General features: G+C 58.4%; 2 protein-coding genes across 4 annotated transcripts; one reads left to right on the forward strand and one right to left on the reverse strand.

Annotated features, from left to right (window-relative positions):
* Positions 1 to 2,252: 2,252 nt before the first annotated feature.
* On the forward strand, positions 2,253 to 15,277 carry CIB2 (calcium and integrin binding family member 2). Of its 2 annotated transcripts, none has more exons than XM_033100015.1 (6): positions 2,253 to 2,389; positions 5,133 to 5,167; positions 9,529 to 9,640; positions 10,874 to 11,021; positions 13,220 to 13,415; positions 13,834 to 15,277. In XM_033100015.1, the coding sequence occupies exons 1-6, from the start codon at positions 2,339 to 2,341 to the stop codon at positions 13,853 to 13,855; spliced, it is 564 nt and encodes a 187-aa protein (XP_032955906.1). In that variant the 5' UTR covers positions 2,253 to 2,338; the 3' UTR covers positions 13,856 to 15,277. The 2 variants fall into 2 exon arrangements, with proteins under 2 accessions (XP_032955906.1, XP_032955908.1); XM_033100017.1 differs by lacking the exon at positions 2,253 to 2,389 and adding an exon at positions 3,220 to 3,314.
* A 6-nt stretch (positions 15,278 to 15,283) lies between these two features.
* On the reverse strand, positions 15,284 to 23,046 carry SH2D7 (SH2 domain containing 7). 2 transcript variants are annotated; one of them, XM_033100013.1, is made up of 7 exons: positions 22,835 to 23,043; positions 20,690 to 22,039; positions 19,372 to 19,461; positions 18,424 to 18,589; positions 17,952 to 18,164; positions 16,765 to 17,418; positions 15,284 to 15,445 (listed from the first exon to the last, which is right to left on the reverse strand). In XM_033100013.1, exons 2-7 carry the CDS (start codon positions 20,863 to 20,865, stop codon positions 15,395 to 15,397), a joined length of 1,350 nt encoding a protein of 449 aa, XP_032955904.1. In that variant the 5' UTR covers positions 20,866 to 22,039; positions 22,835 to 23,043; the 3' UTR covers positions 15,284 to 15,394. The 2 variants fall into 2 exon arrangements, with proteins under 2 accessions (XP_032955904.1, XP_032955905.1); XM_033100014.1 differs by having other exon boundaries at positions 18,472 to 18,589; positions 20,690 to 23,046.
* Positions 23,047 to 23,506: the final 460 nt, after the last annotated feature.

Here is a 23,506-nt window from a genome sequence, read left to right on the forward strand (position 1 = left end):
CTCGTTTCCAGGTGACGTACGCAGCCGCGACCGACCCGGAAGCTGCTCGGCTCAGCTCTCCCGGCCGAGTCCTCCCGCAGCTCCTCCGTTCATTGATTCACCATGTAGATGGGATGGTGGCTCCCCGCTTCCTAGATTCTGGTCGCTTGTTACCTGCCGTTTTCATTACAGCCACCCTAGAGTGGGTGAAGTGGTATCTCCTTGCAGTTTTGATTTTCATTTTCCGGAAGGCTAATTGTAAATAAAGCCTTTCTTGTGCACTAGATTTTAAATGGCAACCCCTTCTCCCTACTGCTACCTATCCCCCCTTCCCTGCTTTATTTTCTATAGTACTTATCCCACACCTGACGTACCATGTGTATCTCACTTGTTTATTTACAATTTGTCTTCTCCGCCACGGGTAAATTCCAGGAGAGCAGGATTTTTGTTTCAGTGCGATGCTGTATTCTCAGTGCCTATAGAAGCAGTAACCACATGCTCTAGACAGGGCCCGGATTTAAATCCATCCATCACCAGCTGTGTGACCTTCGCAAGTCACCTTCTCTAAGACTATTTCTTTACCTGTGAAATGGGACGATGAGACGAAACTATAGACTCAAGGGCGTTCATGGAATCATCCTGTTCAGTAAATGGGCTCAGGACAGGTAATCAATGATTCTTTCCTCTCCCTCCGTTCACCCTCACTTCAAACACACTTTGTCCTTCTCAGGGACCACAGCCAACTGCTGGGAGCCGCAGAAGCATGTGATTTGGAATCAGAGAATGCGGTTGAGACTTGCTTTGCCACTTCCTAGCTGGGTGGCACTGGGCAAATCACTTTGCCTCTCTGAGCCCAGGCTTTCTCATCTGTAACCTGGGAACTGTACCCCTTGACCTTCCTCACAGTATTCTTGTAATAGTTCAAGAGAGGGCCTCATTCAGGTCACCGACAATAGCGATCAAAAGGGATGTGTTGAAAACGCAGTGCTCTGTAGAGGTCCTGGTGTTGCTACCTGGAACGGCTGGACTGCAAGTCGACAGAGATTAGCAACTGTAAAAGAATATGCCAGAGGGTCTGAACACGGAATACGCGCCTGTCTGTGACCATGTGAAATCTTGAGATGGGAAGACCTTTTCTAAGTGATGTGTGTGGTTTGGAGAGGTTTCAGTTTTCCCAACTCTAATATAAAAGGGAAGTGCAGATGGGGCGAGTCTAACAAAGGCCTCTCTGCCCGAAAATTCCACATTCTCTGAATTTCTGGTCACATACCCTGACTTCTTTCCCAAGGCTGAGGCCCCTGTCCCTCACATCCGATACAAATGAAGGATGAAGAGGCGGCCCCTGAGACGGGTTCTCAGTGATTGTCAACACCCCGTGGGAACTTGTGGATGCCCACATTCTTGGCCACCCCAGACCTACTAAATCAGAAACTCGGGGTGAGCCTCTCAAGTGGTTTAAGAAACAAACCACCTGTGTTACGCATAAAGTCCTGGCCTTATCATCAAAGCGCCATGTGGAATAGGGGCTGCGGACCAGTGTCTGCCTCCAGCCAGATTCTGCCGCTTCCCAGCTGTGGACCCCGGGGCAAGTTACTGCACCACTCGCGCTTCAGTGTCCTCATCTGTGAGATGGAGATAATGCCTGTAGAATCAGCTGTGCTGGGGTTAGAACTAACACGTGTGCTGGACTCCTAAAAGGCACTTGACAGCGAGGACATTTGCTTAAAAGCCCCAGAAAATGTCCTGGCCTTTGTCACAGTCTCCGGACACAGTAGCCCTTTAAATCCTCTGGAGTCTCACATCTGTGTCCAAGGTCTCAAAAATAGGCGAGCAAATCCTGTCCTCCTCCCCAAGAGGCCCAGGGGCCTGACGTGCCCTGCCCAGGCCTGGCCCGGGCCGGGTCTCAGGAGTCAGCTGCAGTGACCCCTCCTTCTCTGCGAAGGACGGGTGGGAGAAGGATCTGCCCGGGGTCACGCCTACAATGCAGGGCTCCCCCGCCCCAGGGCCAGGGGCGCCAAGTCCCTGCACTTGTGCCCTCACACCCCTCGAATATGCGTGCAGAGGCGCCACAGCCAGGTGTCCGCAGCCCAGCAGTGCCGGGTCCGCCCCGCCCACACCACGCGCATGGGCACGAGACCTCACAGCAGCGCCCTCTGTCTGGGGCCGGGCGCCCCCTGGCGGACCTACGGCGCGTTGCAGCCGGGACGGCGCGCTCCTCGCGCCCCGCCCACAGGCCCCGTCCCGCCTCTTGGGCCCGGCCCCGCCCCCGACCACGCCCCTCCCGTGGGCTGCGCGGCGGGATGCGCGTGGGGCTGAGCGGCCGTGAGTGGGAGGCGGCGCCCGGGTGGTTGCGCGCACCATGGGGAACAAGCAGACCATATTCACTGAGGAGCAGCTGGACAACTACCAGGTGAGCCCGCGCCCCTCCCCTCGTCTTCCCGGCGCTGCCAGGCCCCCAAAAGCCGGTTCCCCGAGTCACAGCCGGCCTCTCCCCTCGCTCCAAGCTTGACCTTGGGCCGCAACTCCTCAGAGCCTTCACGTGGGCTGCAGGCAGGACCCCCTCATCCCGGGAAGCGGCCCAGGAGAGCGAACCTGTGTGAAGCAGGGCCCAGCTGGGGTCCTACCTCGGTTGGGCTTGAGGTCCATCATCCTCCAAATGCGGCTTTAAGTTGGGGATGATGTCTTGTTTGTCCGTGGGGGGCTCTCGCCGTGGCGCTAGCATGGAAATAATTGGGCAAGGAGGCCAGCCAGGCACCAGTGTTCCATGGTCACCTCTCCAAGCTCCCTGAGGTCCCCAGCAGCCACCCCTTAGACCCTTGCAGGTCCCCTGCCTCAGGAGCCAGGGAGCTGCCCAGATAGGAGACCCAGTGCCCTCCCACCCTGTGCGACTTCCCTGTGGCGGCACATGAGCCCAGCCCCTGACTTGCCCAGCCTGGCCAGCCTGCCCTGGGCACTGCAGCCACCGCTCAACTGTCTGCGGCGCCCTCCTCCCTCCCCAGCCCTCCAGATGCTCTCTCCTTCAAGGCCCCACTGGGTGCTCCCTGCCCACCTCCCTCAGGCAGAGGGCCAGACCGTGTTGTCGCCTTGTGGAGAGTGTGGTGGGACAGATGACAGCAGCCGGGGCTTGGCAGCCACGTGAATGTTTATTTTGGTGTCGGGCTTGAAGTGTGGGGCCTCTGACATGGCCCCTTCTCCTCCTGGAAGCCTGGTTGTCAACAACAGATTTCTCAGCTGCACTTGGGACCACATTCGTGGGGCGCCTGGGGTGGACCAGGTGCTGGAATTTGCCCTGATAGTCCCAGCGAGGCCGACTGTTGGCCCCAGTTTACAGAAAGGTAAACGAAGGCCGAGATGCCGGTTGGGGCCCACAGAGGAATATGAATCTTGAATCCTGGGGGGGAGGAGGTCCCACGTGTGCTCCTTGCCTCCCGTATGGCTTCGTGAGAGGCAGGCAGTGAGGTGTGTGCTAGGGTGGGCGCTCATGGCAGTGGGTGAGCGGGACGGAAGGGAGCTTTTGCTTTGACTGCAAGTTTCACAAATAACGCAGCTCTGGAGCAGGCCCAGCAGGGCCAGCAAGAGGCGGTCTAGGTGGGGGGCACAGTGTGGTAAGGGCTCCAAGGTGGGCACAGGTGAGCAGGTAGACCGTGCTGAGGAGTGAAGAGTAGCCCCGTGGGGGCAGGGAGCCTGGGTCCCCACTCAGAGCAGCCTGGCTTCAGGTTACCCATTGGAGCCAGTCGCAGCCTTGGGTTCTAATCCTTTGCCAGAGCCTGGAAGGACCCGCCAGCGCAGCCCGCAGCCCGGTGGGTGGGAGAAATGAGAGCTGTGAAACCTGAGAGCCTCACCTCCCTCCCTCTGACTGCAGCCAGCCTCAGGCCAGCCGGGCCAGCTGTGGGTGACCCCTCCCTCCCCCATCTGCAGGGTCGCCTGTCCTCCTCCCCATCCCCAGGTGCCGATGATCCTGAAGGTTCAGGTTTCCTCCCAGACCCCTTCTCTGCCTTCCGGATCCACGCCCCACACCCCCGAAACTCCAAAACATTCCTGCTGCCTTCCCCAGACCCCAGGCCTGCTCCGCCAGCTGCTTCAACTCTGCTGTCCCACAGCCACGTGTTCAGTGGAGGGCAAGTCCTGTAACTCAGCGTCCCCTGGGGGTCCCCTCCTCTATCGCCACAGCCAGGGCCCAGCCAGGTGTCAGTCTCCTGCCAACTGAAGGTCTGACTGCTTCGTCGTTGCCCGTCCCACCTTAGGCCACAGTCCCTGAGTTTTCTCACTCCACTCCTTCCCTCCTCCTCCGTCCCTCCTCTCCTCCTTCCTCCCCTCCTTCCTTTCTCTTTTTTTCAAGAGACACAGTATCACCATTGTCACGCGACTTTTTCCACGGACAAAGAGTTGCAGTTTGCTGAACCTCAGCTTTCCCATCTGTAAACTGGGCAGACGATGCCTGCCCCCATAGGCTAGTGCGGAGGATTAAACAAAACGGGATTCAGAGCCTTCCCCCGACCCCCACCAGGCCTGTGGCCATCGCGCACAGTGCTGTGGCTCTCAGCTTGGCCTGCACCCAGCAAGCACCAGAATGGCTTTGCGAAGGGCTGGTGCCCTTGCCCCCGTCCAGATGCCCCCAGTTCCCCTCTGGCACCTTCCTCCACCCCTCAGTCTCTCCATGCCTTCCCGCCTTCCCGGTGTGACCTCATCGATTCCTGTGGCTTCAGGCATCAGGTAGATGCCGCCCTTCCCCCACCCCACGTCTGTGTGCCTAAAGCTTTCCGTTTCTGAGCACGAGGCTGCTGCCCACGGCCACTCACACACCGCCCAGCTCCACGAGGCTCCCTTCTCAGGGGCTGCACTGTGACGGTGGCCCTCTTCATCCTCAGCTGCCCCCCAGCCACTGCCCTGGGATTGCACACGGTTACCCCACTGGCCCCCACCTCTGCCCACTCATTGCTTCCCCAGGTGCCCCACAGCTCCCACACCTGCACTCGGTCCCCTGGCTCAGGCCTTGGGCTTCAGGAGGTGGTTTCTGGACCCACGGACTGCTCTCCCCTGTGGGCTGGGCCGGGAGGGTGGCGGTGACTCTTCCCCCCAGCATTGCCTGGGGCCATCCCTGCGACGAAGGAGCATCGGGGCCACACAGCCCACTGCATGTGTTTTCTCGACAGGACTGCTCGTTCTTCAATAAGAAAGACATCCTCAAGTAAGTGTGGCTTCTTCACCCCTGGCGGCTGGGATGGGGCGGGGTGGGGGGGGGGCCCCCCGCTGTGCTGGCGCAGGGGCCGAGGGCACCGCGCTGCTGCTGACCCTGTGCCGGCTCTGTGCTGGGCGGTCTCAGGCACATTTCCATTTGCTTCTCGCTGTCACCTTGTAACAGAGAAGCCAGTTTTATCCCCACTCTACAGATGGGACTTAGCAATTGGGCCAGTGTCACACAGCCGGGGACTGCAGACCTGGCCTCCCACTCCTCCAGGCCCCTTGCTGATTCTCTGTCACATGCTGGGGCCTGTCACACCAGGGGTCCCTGTCAGTCATACCAGGGGTCCCTGTCAGTCAGACCAGGGGTCCCTGTCAGTCATACCAGGGGTCCCTGTCGGTCACACCACGGGTCCCTGTCGGTCATACCAGGTGTCCCTGTCGGTCATACCAGGGGTCCCTGTCAGTCAGACCAGGGGTCCCTGTCAGTCATACCAAGGGTCCCTGTCGGTCACACCAGGGGTCCCTGTCGGTCACACCAGGGGTCCCTGTCGGTCATACCAGGGGTCCCTGTCAATCATACCAGGGGTCCCTGTGGGTCAGACTAGGGGTCCCTGTTGGTTAGTCCAGGGGTTCCTGTCAGTTATACCGGGGTCCCTGTGGGTCAGTCTAGGGTTCCCTGTTGGTCAGACCAGGGGTCCCTGTCAGGCACACCAGGGGTCCTTTCGGTTATACCAGGAGTCCCTGTGGGTCAGACTAGGGGTCCCTGTCAGGCCAGGGGTCCCTATTGGTCAAACTAGGGGTCCCTGTCGGTTACACCAGGGGTCCCTGTCGGTCAGACCAGGGGTCCCTGTTGGTCAGACCAGGGGTCCCTAAGGGCCCTCTGGCCCCAGCTCTGATATCTTCCCACTTCTGGGAGGTCCAGAAGATAGGGCCATGGCTGCAGTACTCCTACTGCTCTGAGCTGTCCAACAGGCATCTCTTCCCTTCCCAGGACAACCCCTTCCTTTGGGAGTGTGGGGTGGGCCCAGGCAGGAGAGATGAGATGCAGGGGGATGACAGCCTCAGAGCCCCAGGAGCAGATGGTGAGCAGGACTCAGATGCCAGGGAGCCTGGCCCCCTGCCTGGGCTATCAGGTGGCACTAAAAGCCACTAGGTCTGAGCATCACTTTCCCTGGAGGTCCACGGCGGCAGGGGCGAGAGCCTGATACAACTCCTCAAGAGGGCTGTGCTGGCCGCTGCTTGGACCGGCGGTGTCTCTCGGCCTTTCCTCTCTGCCCAGGCTGCTCTTCTTCCCTGGCCCTTGGGTGGGCAAGGGCACCCCAGTTCCACCACTGGAGGGGCACGGTGGGGGTCAAAGTCCCCAGGCTTCGTTGTCAGCAGACCTGGGCTCTGCCCCTACTTCCCAGCTCTGTGGCCGTGGGCAAAGTCTGAACCTCACCCTGAATGAGCCTGAGCTTCTGTGACGAGGGTGGGCACGGTGGTAGCCCCCGTCAGCATCCCTGAGAGGCCGCAGCACCAGGGTGTGGGGGGATAAACGGGCCTCAGACACAGGGCCCTGCTCCCAAGGGCCTCTGGTGCTGCCGCCCCACTAGATGGCTTTCTGCGTGCCCTGCTCCCTGAGCACCAACAGCCTGGTGAGGAGGAAAGGTGAGCAGTAGCTCCTTTGCAGCTTGGGGCCCAGCTCAGTGAAATCGAGTCAGTCACAGATAAGCAGGGATGTCCCCTCTGCCCCTTGCCCTCCCCCCAGGGGGATCCAATTGCTCCCTGGGGCACAGCATTTCCACCCCATGCTGACCCTGAGTGGGCAGCCCCCCCACCTCCTTCCTGTGGGTAAGAGCTCAGCGCCCAACTCCCCCTGCCCCCCACCCCGCCTTAGGTTGTGCTCCTCAGGAAATCCTTGGCCCTTCCCACGCAGGAAGCAGCCCAGTGTTTGCCTGTGTGTTACTTTATTGTCGCTTATCTTCTCAACCTTTTAAAACCTTTGTAGCTGTTTTAATTACTCTTAATTTTTTTTATTCCACATGTGATACCTGATGACTTTAGAAAAATTAGAAAATAAAGCCCATCAAGAGAGGACAAAAAATTCACCTCTAATCCTCCCCTCCCTGGAAATGGCGACTAGTAACCTTTTGATATATATCATGCCACTATTTTTCTGTTGTGTGTATTTGTAAAAAAAAAAATTTGGATCATGTTGTTTTTTAATTTCCTTAAAATGTCTTTTCCTTAGGCAAACTGTAAAAATAGATAAGAAAAGGATGTCACCACCTCCCTAATTCATTTAGTTGGACATTTCGGTTTTCTACAGTCCACCATAATATTACCACAGTGGTGAATATCCTTGTGACATCATGACATACGACCCCCACCTATGGGATTATCTCTTGTAATAAATTTCTAACAGAGACTTCTATATCGAACATATAGACGGTTTTTTAAGGCTTTTGATTTTTATTGCTAAATCGCCCTCTAGTGGTGTCGAACCAGCTTACACCCAGCCTTGTAAAATCTTTTCATTTAAGTGTTGGCGACTGCATGTTAAGTTATAATGTTAATTTAAGTATTTTTACGTGAAAGGGAGGCATGCATGAGAACTGACTGACCAGTCTGCAGCTTCCGGAAGAGTCCATCTCGCCACGTTCACTTAGGTGCTGGTAGTCGTGGGCTGATTCTCGCTCGTTGCGGTTCTTCCTGGTCCATGCCAACGTCTGCTCCGTGTGGTTTTCCTTATTATAGGCTGAAACTCCATTTGTTTCCCCAGATGCTTTTTCAGGGTTTCTCCCCTCACGCTCCTGCATTTATTCTTCCAAACAAACGTTTGAGTCTGGGTGGCGAGTTCTCCAATAAATCTTTGGCAGATTTCAATTAGGGTTTTATTCATTTTACAGAAAAAAATGAAGAGAGGGTCGTTGTCATTACAGCACTCATCCTTTCTTATCAGGAATATAGTCATCTAACTCCCCAAATACTGTCTACCCTTCGACACAGTTTCATGGTTTTCTATGTACACATTTCTTACTTATTTTATACTTAGTTTTTTGGGGTTTTTTTGGGTTATTCTTTTTTTTTTTTTTGTATCGTGAACTAGATCTTTTTTTTAATGTTATATTTTTTAATAAGCTAATGCTGCCATGTACAAAAACTATTGTGTAAAAGAGCCACTGAGCTTTTTCGCGTCCAAATACTTTTAGAACTGATTATTTTCGGTTTTCCAGCAAATAATAGTTTGCCTCCTCCTTTCCAATATTCAAACACACCCTTTTATTTTCCTGACTAGTTACGTTGACTTTCCCTCCTGGGTGAAATGTTATACAATGATGGTACTGGCAGGCGTCTCACTTTTATGGGAAGGTCTCTAGTACGTTAGCATTTAAGTATGATGTTGGAGGTAAAGAATATCCTCTTGTTTCTGTATTGCTAAGGCTTTTGTCTTTTTATTGACAAAAGTGATACTTCTTTATTTTTGTGAATGAATGCTCTAAGAACTCAAACAGTTCAGAAGTAGGTCAAGTAGTAAGTGGCGTCGGCTTCTCCTCCTGACCCTTGTCCACCCTGCCTCCCAGGGACCATCGTTGTAAATGTGTGGTGCATACTTGTACACTTTTCACATGTCTTCTGTGTCCATACAGCCAGCTGGTCATAAGTGCAACTAACACGATGACCGGAAAAGGTTTTTTGGCCTATTGATATGATTTATAGTCACAGATTTTCAAGCACTGATCCACGCTTGCGTTCCCAGATGAATCTTACTTGGTCTCCCTCTTTCAAATCCTGTCGGCCTTGATTTACTGCTGTTATTTTATAAGATTATTGTGTGCGTGTGTGTGTGTGTGTGTGTGTGTGTGTGTGTAAGAGCCATTCGTCCATTTTGGAGGCTGCCCATGGGATTCTGGTGGCAGGGTCCTTGCTCCCTTCCTGAGTTTACTGGGAGACTTCACTTGCATGCCCCACGCTCTGGAACAGCCCAGGCCGTGCACGTGGGGGTTCTGCCCCGGCTCTTGCGGTGGGACGATACGTAAATCCTCCTGAACTCAGTAGTGCCCTTTGCTGGGGGAAGAGGCCACAGGGATACAGTTGGACGATTTTAGGAATTTCTTCAGCAGTGGTTCAGCTTTCCAAATTCTCCTCGAGTTGGAAAAACAAGAAATCCAAGTGTCCCTTTAGTCATAGAGTCAGAACAGATGTGCGTCCCAGGGCAGAAGCTGACTTTCCGACCTGGAAGTAACCTCCCCGGCCCTGGCAGCACCCAGAGCCCCTCACTGGGCTCCTCACTGGGCGGGAGGCCGGGGGCAGGCAGGGCGGTGCCGGCCGCTGGGCCCGGGGTTGCGATGGCCCCTGCAGTGCTTGGCCTCTGCTTCCCCGCAGGCTCCATGCGCGCTTCTACGAGCTGGCCCCCAACCTCGTCCCCATGGACTACAGGAAGAGCCCCATCGTCCACGTACCCATGAGCCTCATCATCCAGATGCCAGAGCTCCGGGTAGGTGAGAGGCAGCTGGGCAGGGCAGGCCCGCAGAGGCTCCAGCCTTCAAGGCACACGGCCCCGAGGGGCTCACTGCACCTCACTGCGCCTCAGTTTCCTTGTGTGAGCTACATCCGTGTTCCCGCCAGTGTTCAGGCCTCTTGGCCGCTCCCACCCCTCGGCCCTCCATTACGCGGCCAGTCGTCGGTCCTTGGCAGCCCGTGTCTGCTTTTTCAGATCACTTTTCTGTCCCCGCCTGTTCTGACTGCAGACTCTCACGGCACGGTCACCTGCACCATCACTGCTCGACCAGTGTGCACAGGAGTCACCTGGGGGTCTTGTCAAAATGCGACTTGGGCTCAGTAGGGCCGGGGGCCCAAGACTCTGTTTTTCTAACAAGCTCCCCGGGGTGGGTTGGGGCGGGGGTGGGGGGTGATACCGCTGGTCCTCAGACCACATAGATACTTGACATAAGGTTTCATTCATGAGTTCCTCAGCCACGATGCATGCAAAGAGCCCTCTGCCACTGAGAAAGCACGCAGGGCCCGCCTCCACAGTGCTGTGGGATTTTGCAAACAGCCCCTCGCCAGGCCTGGGTCACCGTCTGGAGTCCGCTGGGGCCTGTGTCCCAGCTGTGACCTCACTCCTGAGGGACAGTGAGCCCAGGCTTAGGGTCACTGCAGTGCAAGGCGCTCGGGCGGAAGCCCATGGTTGTCGCTGAGCTCGGCCCAGAGTGGGCTGGAGGACAGCAGGGGAGATGGCCCTAAGTGACCTGGGGTCAGAGGAGGGAGTCGGTGGCCTCTGGGCTGGTCCGGGAGAATTCTCAGGAGCTGGGTGATCGCTGGCCTGGGGCTGGCGCACTCTCTGCCTCTCGATGCTTGTCCCGAGCGGTGTCCTGGCCTTTGGGGCCCACTTCTGCCTCCCACTGTCCCGGCCTGACCCGGCTGAGGGCTGTTGTCCCCTCTCACTCCTGCTCACCGAGGTCATCTTCCCGTGAGCGCACCTTGGCCTGTGCTTGTCTGGCCGATACAGTGTGGTGCAGCCTAATGCTGAGCGCTTACACGCGCTGGCCTTGCACACCTTCCTGCTGCAATGCACTCGGTCCGCTCACACTCCAGTTAGGTGGGTGCGATGATTATTTCCATTCTACAGATGGGGAAACTGAGGCCCGGGGCATGAGTCACTTGTCCAGGGTCACAGAGGCTGTCCGCTTACCCTGCCCCCCGGTGATCGCTGTGGTTGTCTCTGCAGGAGAACCCCTTCAAGGAGAGGATCGTGGAGTCCTTCTCCGAGGACGGCGAGGGCAACCTGACCTTTAACGACTTTGTGGACATGTTCTCCGTGCTCTGCGAGTCGGCGCCCCGAGATCTCAAGGCCAACTATGCCTTCAAGGTCTACGGTAACAGGGCCTGGGGGGCCGTGACACTGCAGGGGTGGCACTCAGGCCATCTGGTTCCTGCCAGCTCCTGCCCTGGAGGACGTTGGAAACACCAGGGACACATAGCAGAGTGCCTGTCCAGTGTGGTGGCCGGTGATGACAGGGCACAAGAGGCATCGTGAGGTCCTGAGAACAGAGGAGGGACCGGCCCCACCAAGAGGCGAGGAGAGTTCCCGTGCAGTGACATTCCATGGGGCCTGGGGGACAGGAGAAGTGGGCGGGCACCGGGCAGAGGGAGCAGCCTGTGAGGGCTCAGGAAGTAGAACGTGCTGACGAGGAGGTGGGACGAGGGGCGGGAAGGTCACGGGGGCCAAGCTGCTGGGAGCCAACTGAGGCGTTTGGACCTGCTGCCCAGGGCATGGGAGCCACCGCAGGGCTTCAGATGGGGCAGGGCAGCTCTGGCTTCTAGAAGGTCCCACAGCACCCTGGCGTGTGAACTGGAGGAGCTGGGCTGAGGCCTGACCAGGTGGTGAGGCTCCAGTAGGACCCCACGCTGCCCGAGTACGGCCCCTCACCTCTCCCCAGCCTGGCCACCAGGGGGCGATGGGCACCTGGTCCTCCAGTAATGAGAGACTTCACACAACTGGCGTCCCATCCTGGACAGTCCTCAGACAGGGACACCGAGGCCCAGGGAGGGGCGGGACTCATGGTGGACCAGAGGGGCCACGGACACACCTCCTGTCCCCACCAGGCACCAGGGCCTCTCAGGGACTGTTGTTCACGTCGTGGCTGTCACATGCATTTCAGAGGACTGTGCATCCTGTACCCACTTGTGTTTGCACACAGGAAGTACAGACCCTGCGTATCCACCCGCCACCCGCCATTCGCTGCTTCATGGAAAGCTCCTTGAGCTCCACCCATCACCCCTCTCGTCCTGGACCCTGTGGCCTTGCTGCTGCTTGGCAGGGCTGTTGTCTGCAGAGCGTGGCGCGGGGACACGGGGTGGGAGGACTGAGGCTCCCTTGCTCGCCCGGCTGCGGGTGGAGTGGGGAGAGGCAGCTGGGGATCTGGGGAGACAGGGGTCTGACCTCCAGCAGGGATCACCCTTCCTGGACCCCTCATAGAAAAGGGGCACAGGAATCCCCACGTCACCCACCTGCAGGAGTCCAGCCAGCAAACCCCTCCTCAGAGCATATCGGTGCCCACTTGTGCTGTCCCGGGGCGTCCGCAGGCCAGTGTGCGTGTGGCAGGATACCTGTCAGGAGCTCGGCTTTGGGACCCAACACTGACAGGGATGTGACCTCAGGCAGGTCACTTGTGCTTTCTGAGCCGCTGTTTCTTCATCTGTGGAGCGGGGCGTAGTGGGGGGGCAGGGGGAGATTCTGGTTGTAAATGCAGAGTAGGCTTGTTTTGGAAAGTAAACGGGCCAGAGCCTGCGATACTGACCTTAGCAGTTAAGGCCTTTGTCACTACTGTCGTGTCAGGGTTTGACCAGTGGGCAGGGAGCTCAGTGGTGGGGACTCCTTATGTCTAGGAAGCACCCCACCAGTAGGTGATGTTTGAGCCAAGCTTGAGGCATGATTGGGCGTCGGCTGGGCAGATACGTGAGAAGGGCCTCCAGGCAGGAGAAACGTCCTGTGCGGACGTCTAGTCGTCGGGGTGAAGGGTCAGGAAGGATGGCCGGTGACGGGCAAGCCTGTGCTGTGGGGCAGAGCAGTGCCTCTGCCAAGTAGTCAAGTCACGTCCCCGCCCCGTGTGCACAGAGCCCGGCCACGGGCAGGGCCTCCCCGGAGCGGCCTGTGCATCTCCTGCCCAGCAGGTCGGCTGGGGGCCAGAGGCGGGGTGCGCTGGAGAAAACGCGGCCTTTGCGGCACACGGAGGCCTCTGACCTTGATTCAGTCACTCGGCCTCTCGGGCCTGGGTTCCCTTAGGTCTAACGGACCTCAGGGTCACTGCAGGGTGAGGCCCCACGTCCCCAGGAGACCTCAGATTTGGACATTTGAAGTGTCGCAGTCATTGTGGGGTTTGTGGGCTGTGACTGTTGAATGTGCTGTGTAGAGGTGCCCAGTGGGTGAGCCCTCTGGGTCCCTGCCAGCTGGGCACAGGGTCCCATGTCCCCAGAGTGTGTGGGGACGTACACGGCGTGACCGCTCAGAGGAGGTGACAGCAGGCGGGCCCTGGCGAGGTCTGAGCACCCTGCCCCCGCGCTCACCCCGCAGATTTCAACACCGACAACTTCATCTGCAAGGAGGACCTGGAGATGACGCTGGCCAAGCTCACCAAGTCGGAGCTGGAGGAGGAGGAGGTGGTGTACGTGTGCGACAAGGTCATCGAGGAGGCCGACCTGGACGGCGACGGCAAGCTGGGCTTCTCCGACTTCGAGGACATGATCGCCAAGGCCCCCGACTTCCTCAGGTGCCGCCCGGGGTGGGGGTGCAGGGCAGGCTGAGCGTGGGCACAGCCCGCTCTGGCCACCCGGGACCTGGGACCTCGGGTGGGGGGGGAGCAGCCCTGTCACTGCTCAGGACAGCAGTGGTGCCCGCAGCCCCTGGCGGCAGGGAGGCAGGAAGGAGGTCCCGTCCAGGCCCCGCTCCCTCAGGGTGTGACTGGGAAGTGACTGGAAAGTTCCCTATCCCCTGCAGGGCCAGCTCTGGGGGTGGGGAAGCAGCAAGTCCTGGGCTTTCGGTGACATTGGCATGCGTCCCAGTGCATGGCCGGTCCTCCAAACCGTCCTTCCCTAGGCGTTAACTGGGTCCCCCACACCCCACTAAGGGACTGTCAGGGCTGGGTGGGGAGGCACCCTTACCCACCCAGCCCCTTTCTCTCCTCCCAGCACCTTCCACGTCCGGATCTGAGGGCACTGCCCAGGTCGCAGGGGCCCGGAAGCCCACCGTCTGGCTCTGCTGTCTATACGCAAGTGACCTCCAAGCTCCCAGGACAGGAGCTGTGGCCCCTGGGGTCCACCCACGAACATTTCCTTGGCCCTTTCAGCAAAAAATCCTTAACCAGGGAAGGGGGGTGTGAGGAGCAGGCCCTTCCCAGGCCCCCCTGTGGTCCGGCCCCGGGACCCACAGCCCCTCCATGGCCTTCCCTCTGTCCCGTACCCAGTCCTGTCCCCGTTACAGCAGCCCCCTGAGAGGGGAAAGAGGAACAGCGAATGGGCGGGGGTTACTGACTTGTCCATGTGCCGGAAACACACCCTGGCCAGCCCAGGCAAAGTGGGAGGAAAAGAGGATGAGATTTTAAAGAGCTGTGCAGTCTTTCTCCAAACCCACGGCTGGGGCACAGCCCGCCCACCCGCCACCCCCAACATGAAGCTGTGTGAACAGCGGGTCTCCGTGCTCCATCCCTCTGTCTGCCCTCCCCAGCCACGTGGAACCCTCCCTGCTGTGTGCTGTCCACTGACGTGTGAACTCCTGGTAGTAAAGCACTTTCCGGTCCCCACCCTGTCCGTGTCTGCCAGCGGCGCGCACGTCCCCCAGTCCTTCTCGGCCTTGGCCTTGGTGGTCACCTCTGGGTCAGGCATCATCCTCCGGCTTCAGGCACTAACTTTTATTTCAGTGCTTGTGCCTTTGGGAGGAAGACACATCTGTGCCCCGAACCGTGATGCGCGCCCCACATGGGATATACGCTGGGTGTGAGTTGTGTCCATTTCTCTCAGACAGCAGTGGTTCCGGTGAACATTTACAGGGTGCTAAAGTGTCGGGGCAGGCTGGTTGCCACGCTCAATCCTGGCAACGCCCCTGGGAGGTGGGGGCGCTTCGCCCCTTTCCTCAGAGGGAAGCTGCACGGCCCAGAGGCCATTGAGGGGAGATTTCCCCAGAAGCGTGAACTGAGCCAGTTCTGCCCAGTTCTGGTGGGGAGGGGCTGTGATGTCACATGGGGGTGATCAGTGTGTCTTCCTCTGCCTGGGACAGTGGGCGGGAAGCACCGAGCTGATTGTCACCCCTAGGGAGGTGGGGACATGGGCTGAGGGGAAGTGGGACAGAGCAAAGGATCTGAGTGGGGGGTTCCAGCCAGAGCACCCCGACCCGAGTGATGGCTGTGCTGAGAGGCCGAGTGCCCTGCGTCCAGAGCTGCCACTGGGCAAGGCCCTCAGGGCACCTTGGAGGGCACAGTCTGGGTCTCCTGGGAGGAGTGAGTGCCTCCTCTAGGGCCTTGATTTCTTCCCTCGGTGGGTGGGAGGCCCAGGGGACAGCTGGAAGGCCCCTCCCGCTGTGTCTCCAGGTGGGCACACAGGCTGTGGCTCCGTCGCAGGCTGCGGGGGGGGGGGGGGGGGGGGGGCAGGTGGGGGCGGGTCTGAGGGTGCCAACAGCGCCTTCAGGAGCTGAGGGTCTCCTGGCGCAGCTCTGGTACTGGGAAACCCACGGTGTGGGCTGCGGGAACCTGCGCCCTCAGGATCTGTACTTCTTGTCCGTGAAGAAGAGCCTCCGAAGCTTGTCCGGCTACAAGGAGGGAGAACACGCTGGAGCTGGGGGTCCCTGCTGTGATGGGAGACCCAGGCTCAGGGTCCCTCGATATTGGCTGGGGGCTGGGGCCAAGCCCCGCAGAAGGCCCGGTTGAGATACTGGCGTTGCTCCACAAGCTGTCAGCCCTCCAGTTAGGGTGAAGGGTTCACCTCTCCTGACTCAGGAGGCAAAGGGGAGGACGGGGTTTGGGAAGGGGTGGAGAGGAAAGGCCAGGTCCCCCTTCCCTCGCTGGAGGGCCCTGGGGCCCCCTACCCCCAGAGCTCTCTGCCCAGCTGGGCCCTGGGACACACTGGTGTCCTAGGGAGAATGGTGCCAGCAGGGACCAGGGGACGTTTGTCTGCAGCCAGAGCCAGAGCTGACGGGCTGTGGCTTCTGTGATTCTGAGGACTGTCTACAGGCAGGATCCATGGGCTCGGCAGGGCAGCCGTGGGAGGGCCCTGTCCCGGGTAGGTGGGCACACACAGCCCAGCCCCAAGGGAGGAGCTGGCAGAGCGTCCCTGAAGGCCTTTCAGCTGGGGCGGGAGAGGTCTGCACATGCTGAGGTGTGGGGCCGGGGGCTCGGGGGGGCTCTCTGCCTCTTAGCCCGACCACCTCCCTCCACCCTCTCGACCCCTGCCTCCCCTTTCCTCCTTTCTTATCGGAATCCTCAGAATAGCAGCTCCAGGCTGTGTCCTGAGCACAGGCAGACAGACATCTAGCGTTGACGCCTGGGCAGCTGGCCCTGGACCAGCCCATCGTACGGACGAAGGGATGAAGGGTTAGGGTTGCTGAGTAAGAGTACAGGACACCCAGTTACGGTTGAATGCAGATAAGTAAGCAATAACTGCAGTATTTGGGACGTAGTTACACGTACAAAAAAAATACTGGTTGTTTATCTGGAATTCAAATTAACTGCGTGTCCTGTGTTTTAGCTTGCTAAATCTGCCAAACCTCAGTTGCCTGGGAAACTGTCTTGCCCAAAGCCACGTGGCTGGGGAGTGGCTGAGGTGTGACAGGTCAAACCTGGACCCAGGGCCCCTTCTCCACCTCTCGGGCTCTGAGAGGGGCTCTGAGACCCCCATTGTGGCCAATCTGCTGCAGAGAAAGACCTCAAAAGGGCCTGGAAGCCTCCATCTTCCATCCAAATCTAACGGCTGCATCACCCGCCACCCTGAGCAGACGTGATGGCTGTAAAGTTCCGGGCAGCTCTGGGCAGGGCCAGTGACCTGCCCTTCCCTCCCGAGGGCCGCAGGTACCTCCGCCCACCAGGTGCTCCCCAGGGCTGGCGCCACCCCCCAGCTCCCCATGGAGCCCACCTTTTGTGTCCGTCCAGCAGCCTTGCTCTTGGCTGCAGTGACTTGTTCATAAGTGTTCCTTGGCTCCGGGGCCCCCGAGCTCCTCTCACAGCCACAGTCTGTGGGCCCCAAGAGCTTGCTGTATGTGGGACTGGCCCCGGGACTGGGGGGCCTGGCTGGGCCACCACAGCAGACTGGGATCTGCTCGTAGGTACTGCCTTCTCCTTGGTCTGGCCCGTCCCCCGCCTCCTGCGCGATGAGCTCATAGGTGTCTGCAGAGCTGCCGTGGGAGCAGGGCTGAGTCCCAGGGTTCAGCTTCGGAGACCCCTGACTCCAGGTAGCAGCTGAGGATCCTGGAGCCTCCGAACTGGGGCCCCAGGAAGCAGGAGATGCTGTAGAGCCCTGGTCTGGGCTCCCCCCAGAGAGGGCAGGCCCTGGGCCGCCGGGCCTGTTCTGGCTTCCCTCAGGGAGCCTCTTTGGGGCCTCCTTGCCTGGGGAGCAGGCCTGGCTGCCCGCTGGAACTGGCCCGAGCCTGCCGGACACCTCTGTGCCCCGACCTAGCCGTGCCTGGTTCATCTTCCTCAGGTCTGTATAGATGACGTCGTTAGCACTTCCGAAAGACTCGTCCAGAAGAGAGCCACTCCTCTCGGGGAGGGGGGGTGCTCTGATAGGGACCTGGGAGGAGAGAGGCAGAGAATCTCGGAAGGTCAGCCGTCACTAAGAGGCCATCAGGGAACCTGAAGCTCTCGGATAAGCTGAGACCCCCTCCACCCCCGCCGCTGTGTTGGCCTGTTTACCTGACTGTTACACATGGGTTGGTTACATGCATGGGGCTCAGCCAGTGACCATGCAGGACTCTGAGGAGGGCCTTTGGGTCGCCAGCTCTCCCTCCAGCCAAGCTCATCCTGCCCCCAGGCTGCTGGACGGCCACTGGTCCCTCAGAGCCCCCTGAACCCACCCACTCCCTGTCCCTCCCCCTTCAGAGCGGCCCACCCCCAAGTTAACGATTCGTGTATATTCATTCAACAGATACTTAGTGAGCACAGACTGCAGATACTGTACTAGGTGCCAACTGAACGGTGAGTAAGCCCGGCCCTTGGGTGTTCCTTTCCGTGCTGGCCGGGCAGATGTCACATACGGCTCCGCGTATAGTCTGACCTGCTGCTGTAACATTCGGTGCAATGACGCCACCGTCACAACTTCCTCACCTCCATGCACTCCTCCTGGGACAGGTTCCAGGGACTCACGTCCTGACTCTTCTTCAAGTGGAGGAAGGAGACCTGGGACTTTGAAGGGGGGCAGGGGCTGGCCGCCTTTCCCGGGACGCCTGTGGGGGATGCCGTGGCAGGTGGGTTTTCGTGGCCCGGGTTGGTCTGGTGGGGGCCCAGGGTGATGGCGTCGTACACGTCATTGTCCTCTGGCTGGAGACGGGGGGGGGGGGGGGGGCATAGAAGGTAAGTGGTCACACTGCTCTTGCGTACGAGGCCGCCGGCCAGAGCCTGAAACATGCCCACCGAGTCCCCGAGCTCGGGGGAGACGCAGCCTTTCAAATAGGGACCGTGACCCCGAGCCAAGTGCCCCTGGATGGCAGGCAGTAAAGAGGGAAGAAACGGCATGTGGCCCCGGGTAATGGACATCCCAGCCCTGGGCACCCTTACCCTCGACAAGAGGGGTGCCTACCCGGGGGCAGGCAGCGGCCAGGGTCTCCCCAAAGGGCTCAAACTGCACCTCCTGGTAATGGCGCACCAGCTCAGCCAGGCTGCTGTGGCTGTGGCTGTCCCCTGAGACGAGGTAGCGCCGGTCTTGGAGCTGGGTGATGATGAAATGTCGGCAGCGGTCGCCCCCCCTGTAACACAGACACCTGTGGCCTGAGACGGCTGGCACTGAAGCCCAGCCGTGGCCCCGGCTCCAGGCTTGGAGCCGGGGCCAGGGAGGGCACCGGGCTGGCTGGGGCCCTGCCCACTTGGGCCTCGGTGTGTCCCTCTGGAGAGTGGGACAGGTGAGGAGCAAGCTTCCCAGGAAGTTCCTGAGCCACTGGGTTGGGAGGTGCAGGGAGGGCAGGGCCCGGATGGGACGGGGCAAGGGAGCCAGGCACAGGCTGGCTGCAAAATTTCAAGGGCGCCACAAAACTCAGTAATCAAGACAGCCGATAAGCCAATATTTTAGAAAATCAAAATTAGGACCAAAACCCACGACAAACAAAATATCAAAGTCTTAAAGACAAGGTCTGAGGCTCCACGCGCTGGTGGCAGCCTCCTGTGTCACAGGAGCCCCCCAGCTCCCTGTGGCCCGGCAGCACCTGGGTCTCCCACACCTCCTCCTCCGCCGGCAAGTTGCTGTTCTTCTTTTGTGCTGGGCTCAGAGGTCACCTCTGTGAAGCCTTCCCCAGCCTCCTAGGAGGAGCTTCTCCCCAGCCCCCAGTCAGCCCCTTTGCCGGCTGGGGCTACATCCTCATCTATGTCTGATCAGTGCGGGACGGATGAGGGAGGCAGTGAGGGAGCCGGGGTCCAGGGAAAGCCGGTGGTGCGGGCCGGTGGGGTCTCCGTGCTTATCTGCCAGGCTGGGTTACTGGAGCCGGAGCCTGCCAGCCCACCTGCCAGCCCACCTGCAGACGGCTTCCTCTCTTACCTGTAGGACAGGATGAAGCCAGTGGCCCGGTTACTGAGGCGGATGAGGAAGGAGCCAAGAGCTTTGTCCCTGAGCAGCTGCTCCGTCTGCCTGGGCAGAGGACATGCCGTTAGCTGGCACCTGCTCCATATGGGAGCAGCCTGGCTTAGTCCCGTCTCGGGGTCTCTGCTGGCCTTGCCCTCGGGTGCCAGACCCGGTGCACAGACTTCCAACCCTCTGTAGGGACCGCCTCAGGCTTCAGCCAGGTCTGTGGGCCGTCTGGGCTCCACTGAGCAGCTCAAGGCTTCATGTGGGGCTGGGTTGGAGGCCTGAGGCCACCGGTCCCACTCCCAGTGCAACCTTACCAGCAGGCACAATGGCCCCTGACCCTGGCACCCATTCTTCCCCTGAATGGCTCTGTAGCAGGAATGAATGCATATGGCTGGAGAGTCTTAGGTCTGTGGGCTTCTTGCTCAGGACCACTTGCTCAGTTGTGTAGGGTGTGCACTACACAGGAGTTTGTCTGGAGCCTGGTCACAGCAGCAACTCAGAGCTTCTCACAGCCCTGCATGTCCCCTTAGCCCCCGGCAGCTATGGCTATTTCTAAATGGTACCAAGTATTTTGGAGGTACGGTGGGAAATCCCAGCTTTCGTCTGGTTTGGCAGCACACAGAGCAGAGAGTCTGTCACCCCTTACTCACCAAATACTTACTGAGAGCCTGCTCTGTGCAAGAGCAGCTGTAAAATGTGCAGGGCCCAGTAAATGCAAATGTGGAGCACCTTGCTCCAAAAAGATGAATTTCAAGATAGTGACAGGCAAGGATGAAACCAAGAGTGGGGCCTTCCGTGTGCCTGCACAAACCGGTGCCCATGTCGTGCTGTGCCAGGAGCCTCTGGGTACAGGCTGGGTTTGTCGCTCCTTCCTCTAGTGGATGAGCAGCTTGGAGATCCAGCCGATTGGAAGGCCAGCCCCCACATGTTGGCCTTTATTTCTGGGGTAACTGTATGCCCAGATTTGCTTGGGACAGTCCCCACTTAAAACAGTTGTAGCCCAGGAACTAACAGTGCTCGGTCTGATTAAGTGTAGGGTCCCCTAGGTGTTCAGAGCTGGTCTGAAGGCACCCTGCTCCCGCAGCTCCCCGTATCTATACGCAGAGTGGGGGCTGGTGCCCTAGACAAAGGGGCGCTCCTCAGTCTGTTCCCCCACCCACTTCCTCCCAGGGTCCCTGCCTGGCCCAGGGTGAGGACTGGAACAAGTCCTGCCCCGCAGCCCCCAGACCATGTTCTCAGCCCCGGGGGCCATGGACCATGCTGGGCTTGCGTACAGGGGCAGCCTTACTTGCGGGTGATGAATCCGTGAAACCAGGAGGGCAGGGCTCCGTCCTGCAGAATGAGGGGGGCCTGCGTCTCCATGAACCACCTCAGGGCCAGCTCCTGCAGCTCAGCCAGCCCCTGGCTGTTCCCTGCCCTCTCGGGCCCCGGCCCCAGGCTGAGCTGCTTTAGGCTGCCCTCCATTCTGCTGAGCTCTGAAGTGGAAGCACAGCCCAGACCCTGCGCCCTCTATATCTGTGTGTGCTCCGGCTCATTTGCCTGAGTCCATACCGCCCCAACCGCCAGCAGCACACAGGAGCCCTATTGTCACCTCTGGGCTGGTGGCTGGCGGGAGACGGGGGAGGAGGGGACCTCTGCAGCCAGACGCAGGGAGGCGATCCCCAACTTCCAGCCCTCAGATGAGCTGTCCCCCTGGGTGTGACCTCTTTGCCCAACCTCCAGTCCTTTTCACACTGACGCCTACGCCCTGCCACTGTTAGCAAAGCGATGGGTTTAAATTCTACGCATGCTTCCTTCCCTCGCCACTTATGTTTTGGTGAACTTCGGTGCTGATTGAGTCCTCCTTCCACTTGAGATGCGTTTTCTAGATGCTAGGGTCATCATGAGGACGAGATGCGACAGTGTAATGGTTCAGAATGAGGGAACATCTGCGTGAATTCTGAAATAGGCAGAACTGATGGACGGGATACGGGTTAGGGCGACGTAATGGCCGGCAGGGCCGAGGGGCTGCAGGTGCTGGTGGCCAGGGTTCTGTTTCTCGATTTGAGGGGTGGGTGAGACGAGTGTGTTCACTTTGTGAAAATTCGTGGGCTCTCGCTCACGATTTGTGCACTCCTCCCGGTATGTGATCTACTTCAACAAAACACTCCACCTAGAAAAAAGAAAAGAGATGCTGTAGCCATACTGCCTGCTTCCAATTCTGGCTGACCAGTTATGTGACCTGGAGCAAATGACAAGTCTCCTGGGCTCCCATGTCTTCATCTCTGAAACAGGGACAAGGCTACGAGCTGCCGTGAGGAAGGTTAAACGGGTGAAGTTCTTAGTGTCTGGAATGACAGGCGATGAGGAGGAGCCATAACCTGGACGGTGGTGGTGGTGGCGGTATAGCAACTGATACACAGTCGGCGCTCCCTGTCGGTCACTGTTTTCTTTCTTACTATTGTTACAAGTTCATCACCATCCAAAGGCTGGCGCCAGGGGTGTGATGCATGTGGTTTAGAGGAAAGGCGAGGGCCTGAGGCCAGCCCGCACTGTGCTGAGAAGTCCCTGGCTTCACGGGGCACCAAAGCAGTCCACGGCAGAGAAAGGCTGAGGAAGCTGGGGTCTGACCCAGTCGGGGAGCTGCCAGCGTAGAGTCCTGGAAATATTCAAATACAAAGAAATGTATTTCTATAATTTTCCATGAGCTGTTCTCTCTCCGGATACTTTTATGAGTGGAGCCTGGGTATTTGCATAAGAAGATAAGGACTTTGGGTAAGAGAGGGGCAGAACCCAGGACCGGCTTCAAACAGGCAAATAAACGGGGTCTATTTTTACACTCAGGAGAAATGTGGGCGGGGAGGGCGAGGCCCAGGTCGGGGCATGAGGTGAGCCCGTGGGACAGTGAGACAGACGAGTTGTCTCTGAGAGCACTCGATCTCGCGGTTTAACTCATCACTGGGCCACCTACTGGGGACCGGGCCCTGGGGCCTAGAACCCTGGAGCAGCCCTGCCCTCCTCCTCGTCTGTGGGTGTCCCGAGGTGTAGACAGAGCAGTTAGGAGGCTTCAGGCTCTGGTGTCTGACTAATGGGCTTGGAATCCCAGCTCCCCTGTTTCCTGGCTTTGTGACTTTAAGTGAGGTGTTAACCTCACTGTGTCTGTTTCTTCATCTATAAAGAAGGAGGGGAGAGATAGGACCCACCAGGTAGGGTTTGGGGAGTCAGGGAGCTGATCCCTGCAGAACTGGCAAGGAGTCACCGGGCACATGCAGTAAACTGTCACCTCAGCTGCAAGTCACCCCTGGGCTGGGAAGTCCCCAGAATCCCAAGTCTCTGTCTGTCTCATCAAAACTTCCTCATCCTGGGTTCTCCTCTCTCTAGGTCTTGCTTCTCTTGTAGGACCAACAGATGATGATAGAATATCCAAAAGTTACTGTAGCCTGAGGGTACTCACCTGGGTGCCCTCTCAGGAGGAAATCGGAGGTTTCTCCAGAAGGATGTGTGCAGACTGGTCTCCAGCCGCCTCCGTGCGGCCAGAACCCCAACTCTAACCCTCTTCGTTTCCTGAGCCTGTGAGGTGGGAACCGAGCACATTGCCAAATACTCTGGCACCCAGCCCCCCACCCCCTGGGTAGAAAGCCGAAGTGGACTTTTCAGTAAATTCTAGTGCTTTTTGTTACTCCACTAAGAAGCATGAATGTGTTCCACAATACTCAGGAGTGGAGAATAAGCGACCCTCTTTCTTTTTTCTCATACTGTTGGCCTTATTCTCCACTGTATTCGGTGCCTAGAACAGTGCTTGGCGCCGTTAGACGCTCAATCAGTATATTTTAAATGGTAATTCAAAGGTGTGATGCACGTACATGGCTTTTAAAAATAAAAGCATATGAAAAGGTATCCGTACAAATCCTCTCCCTCCAGGCATTAAACCCCATCCAGCCAGTTCCCATCTCACTCCTGCAGTAACCACTCTTCCTCATTTCATGAATGTCCTTCCTGGGTTATGCGTATCCAAGTAAATACGTATATTCTTCTTTTCCTCCCTTTCAAATATAAAGGGTAGGATACTAGACGGTGTTTGTACCTTGCTTTATTAAATGATTTAATACTACGTCTTGGAGCCCCC

Source organism: Rhinolophus ferrumequinum, chromosome 28 (assembly GCF_004115265.2).
Source record: "Rhinolophus ferrumequinum isolate MPI-CBG mRhiFer1 chromosome 28, mRhiFer1_v1.p, whole genome shotgun sequence".
NCBI classification, from domain to species: Eukaryota; Metazoa; Chordata; class Mammalia; order Chiroptera; family Rhinolophidae; genus Rhinolophus; species Rhinolophus ferrumequinum.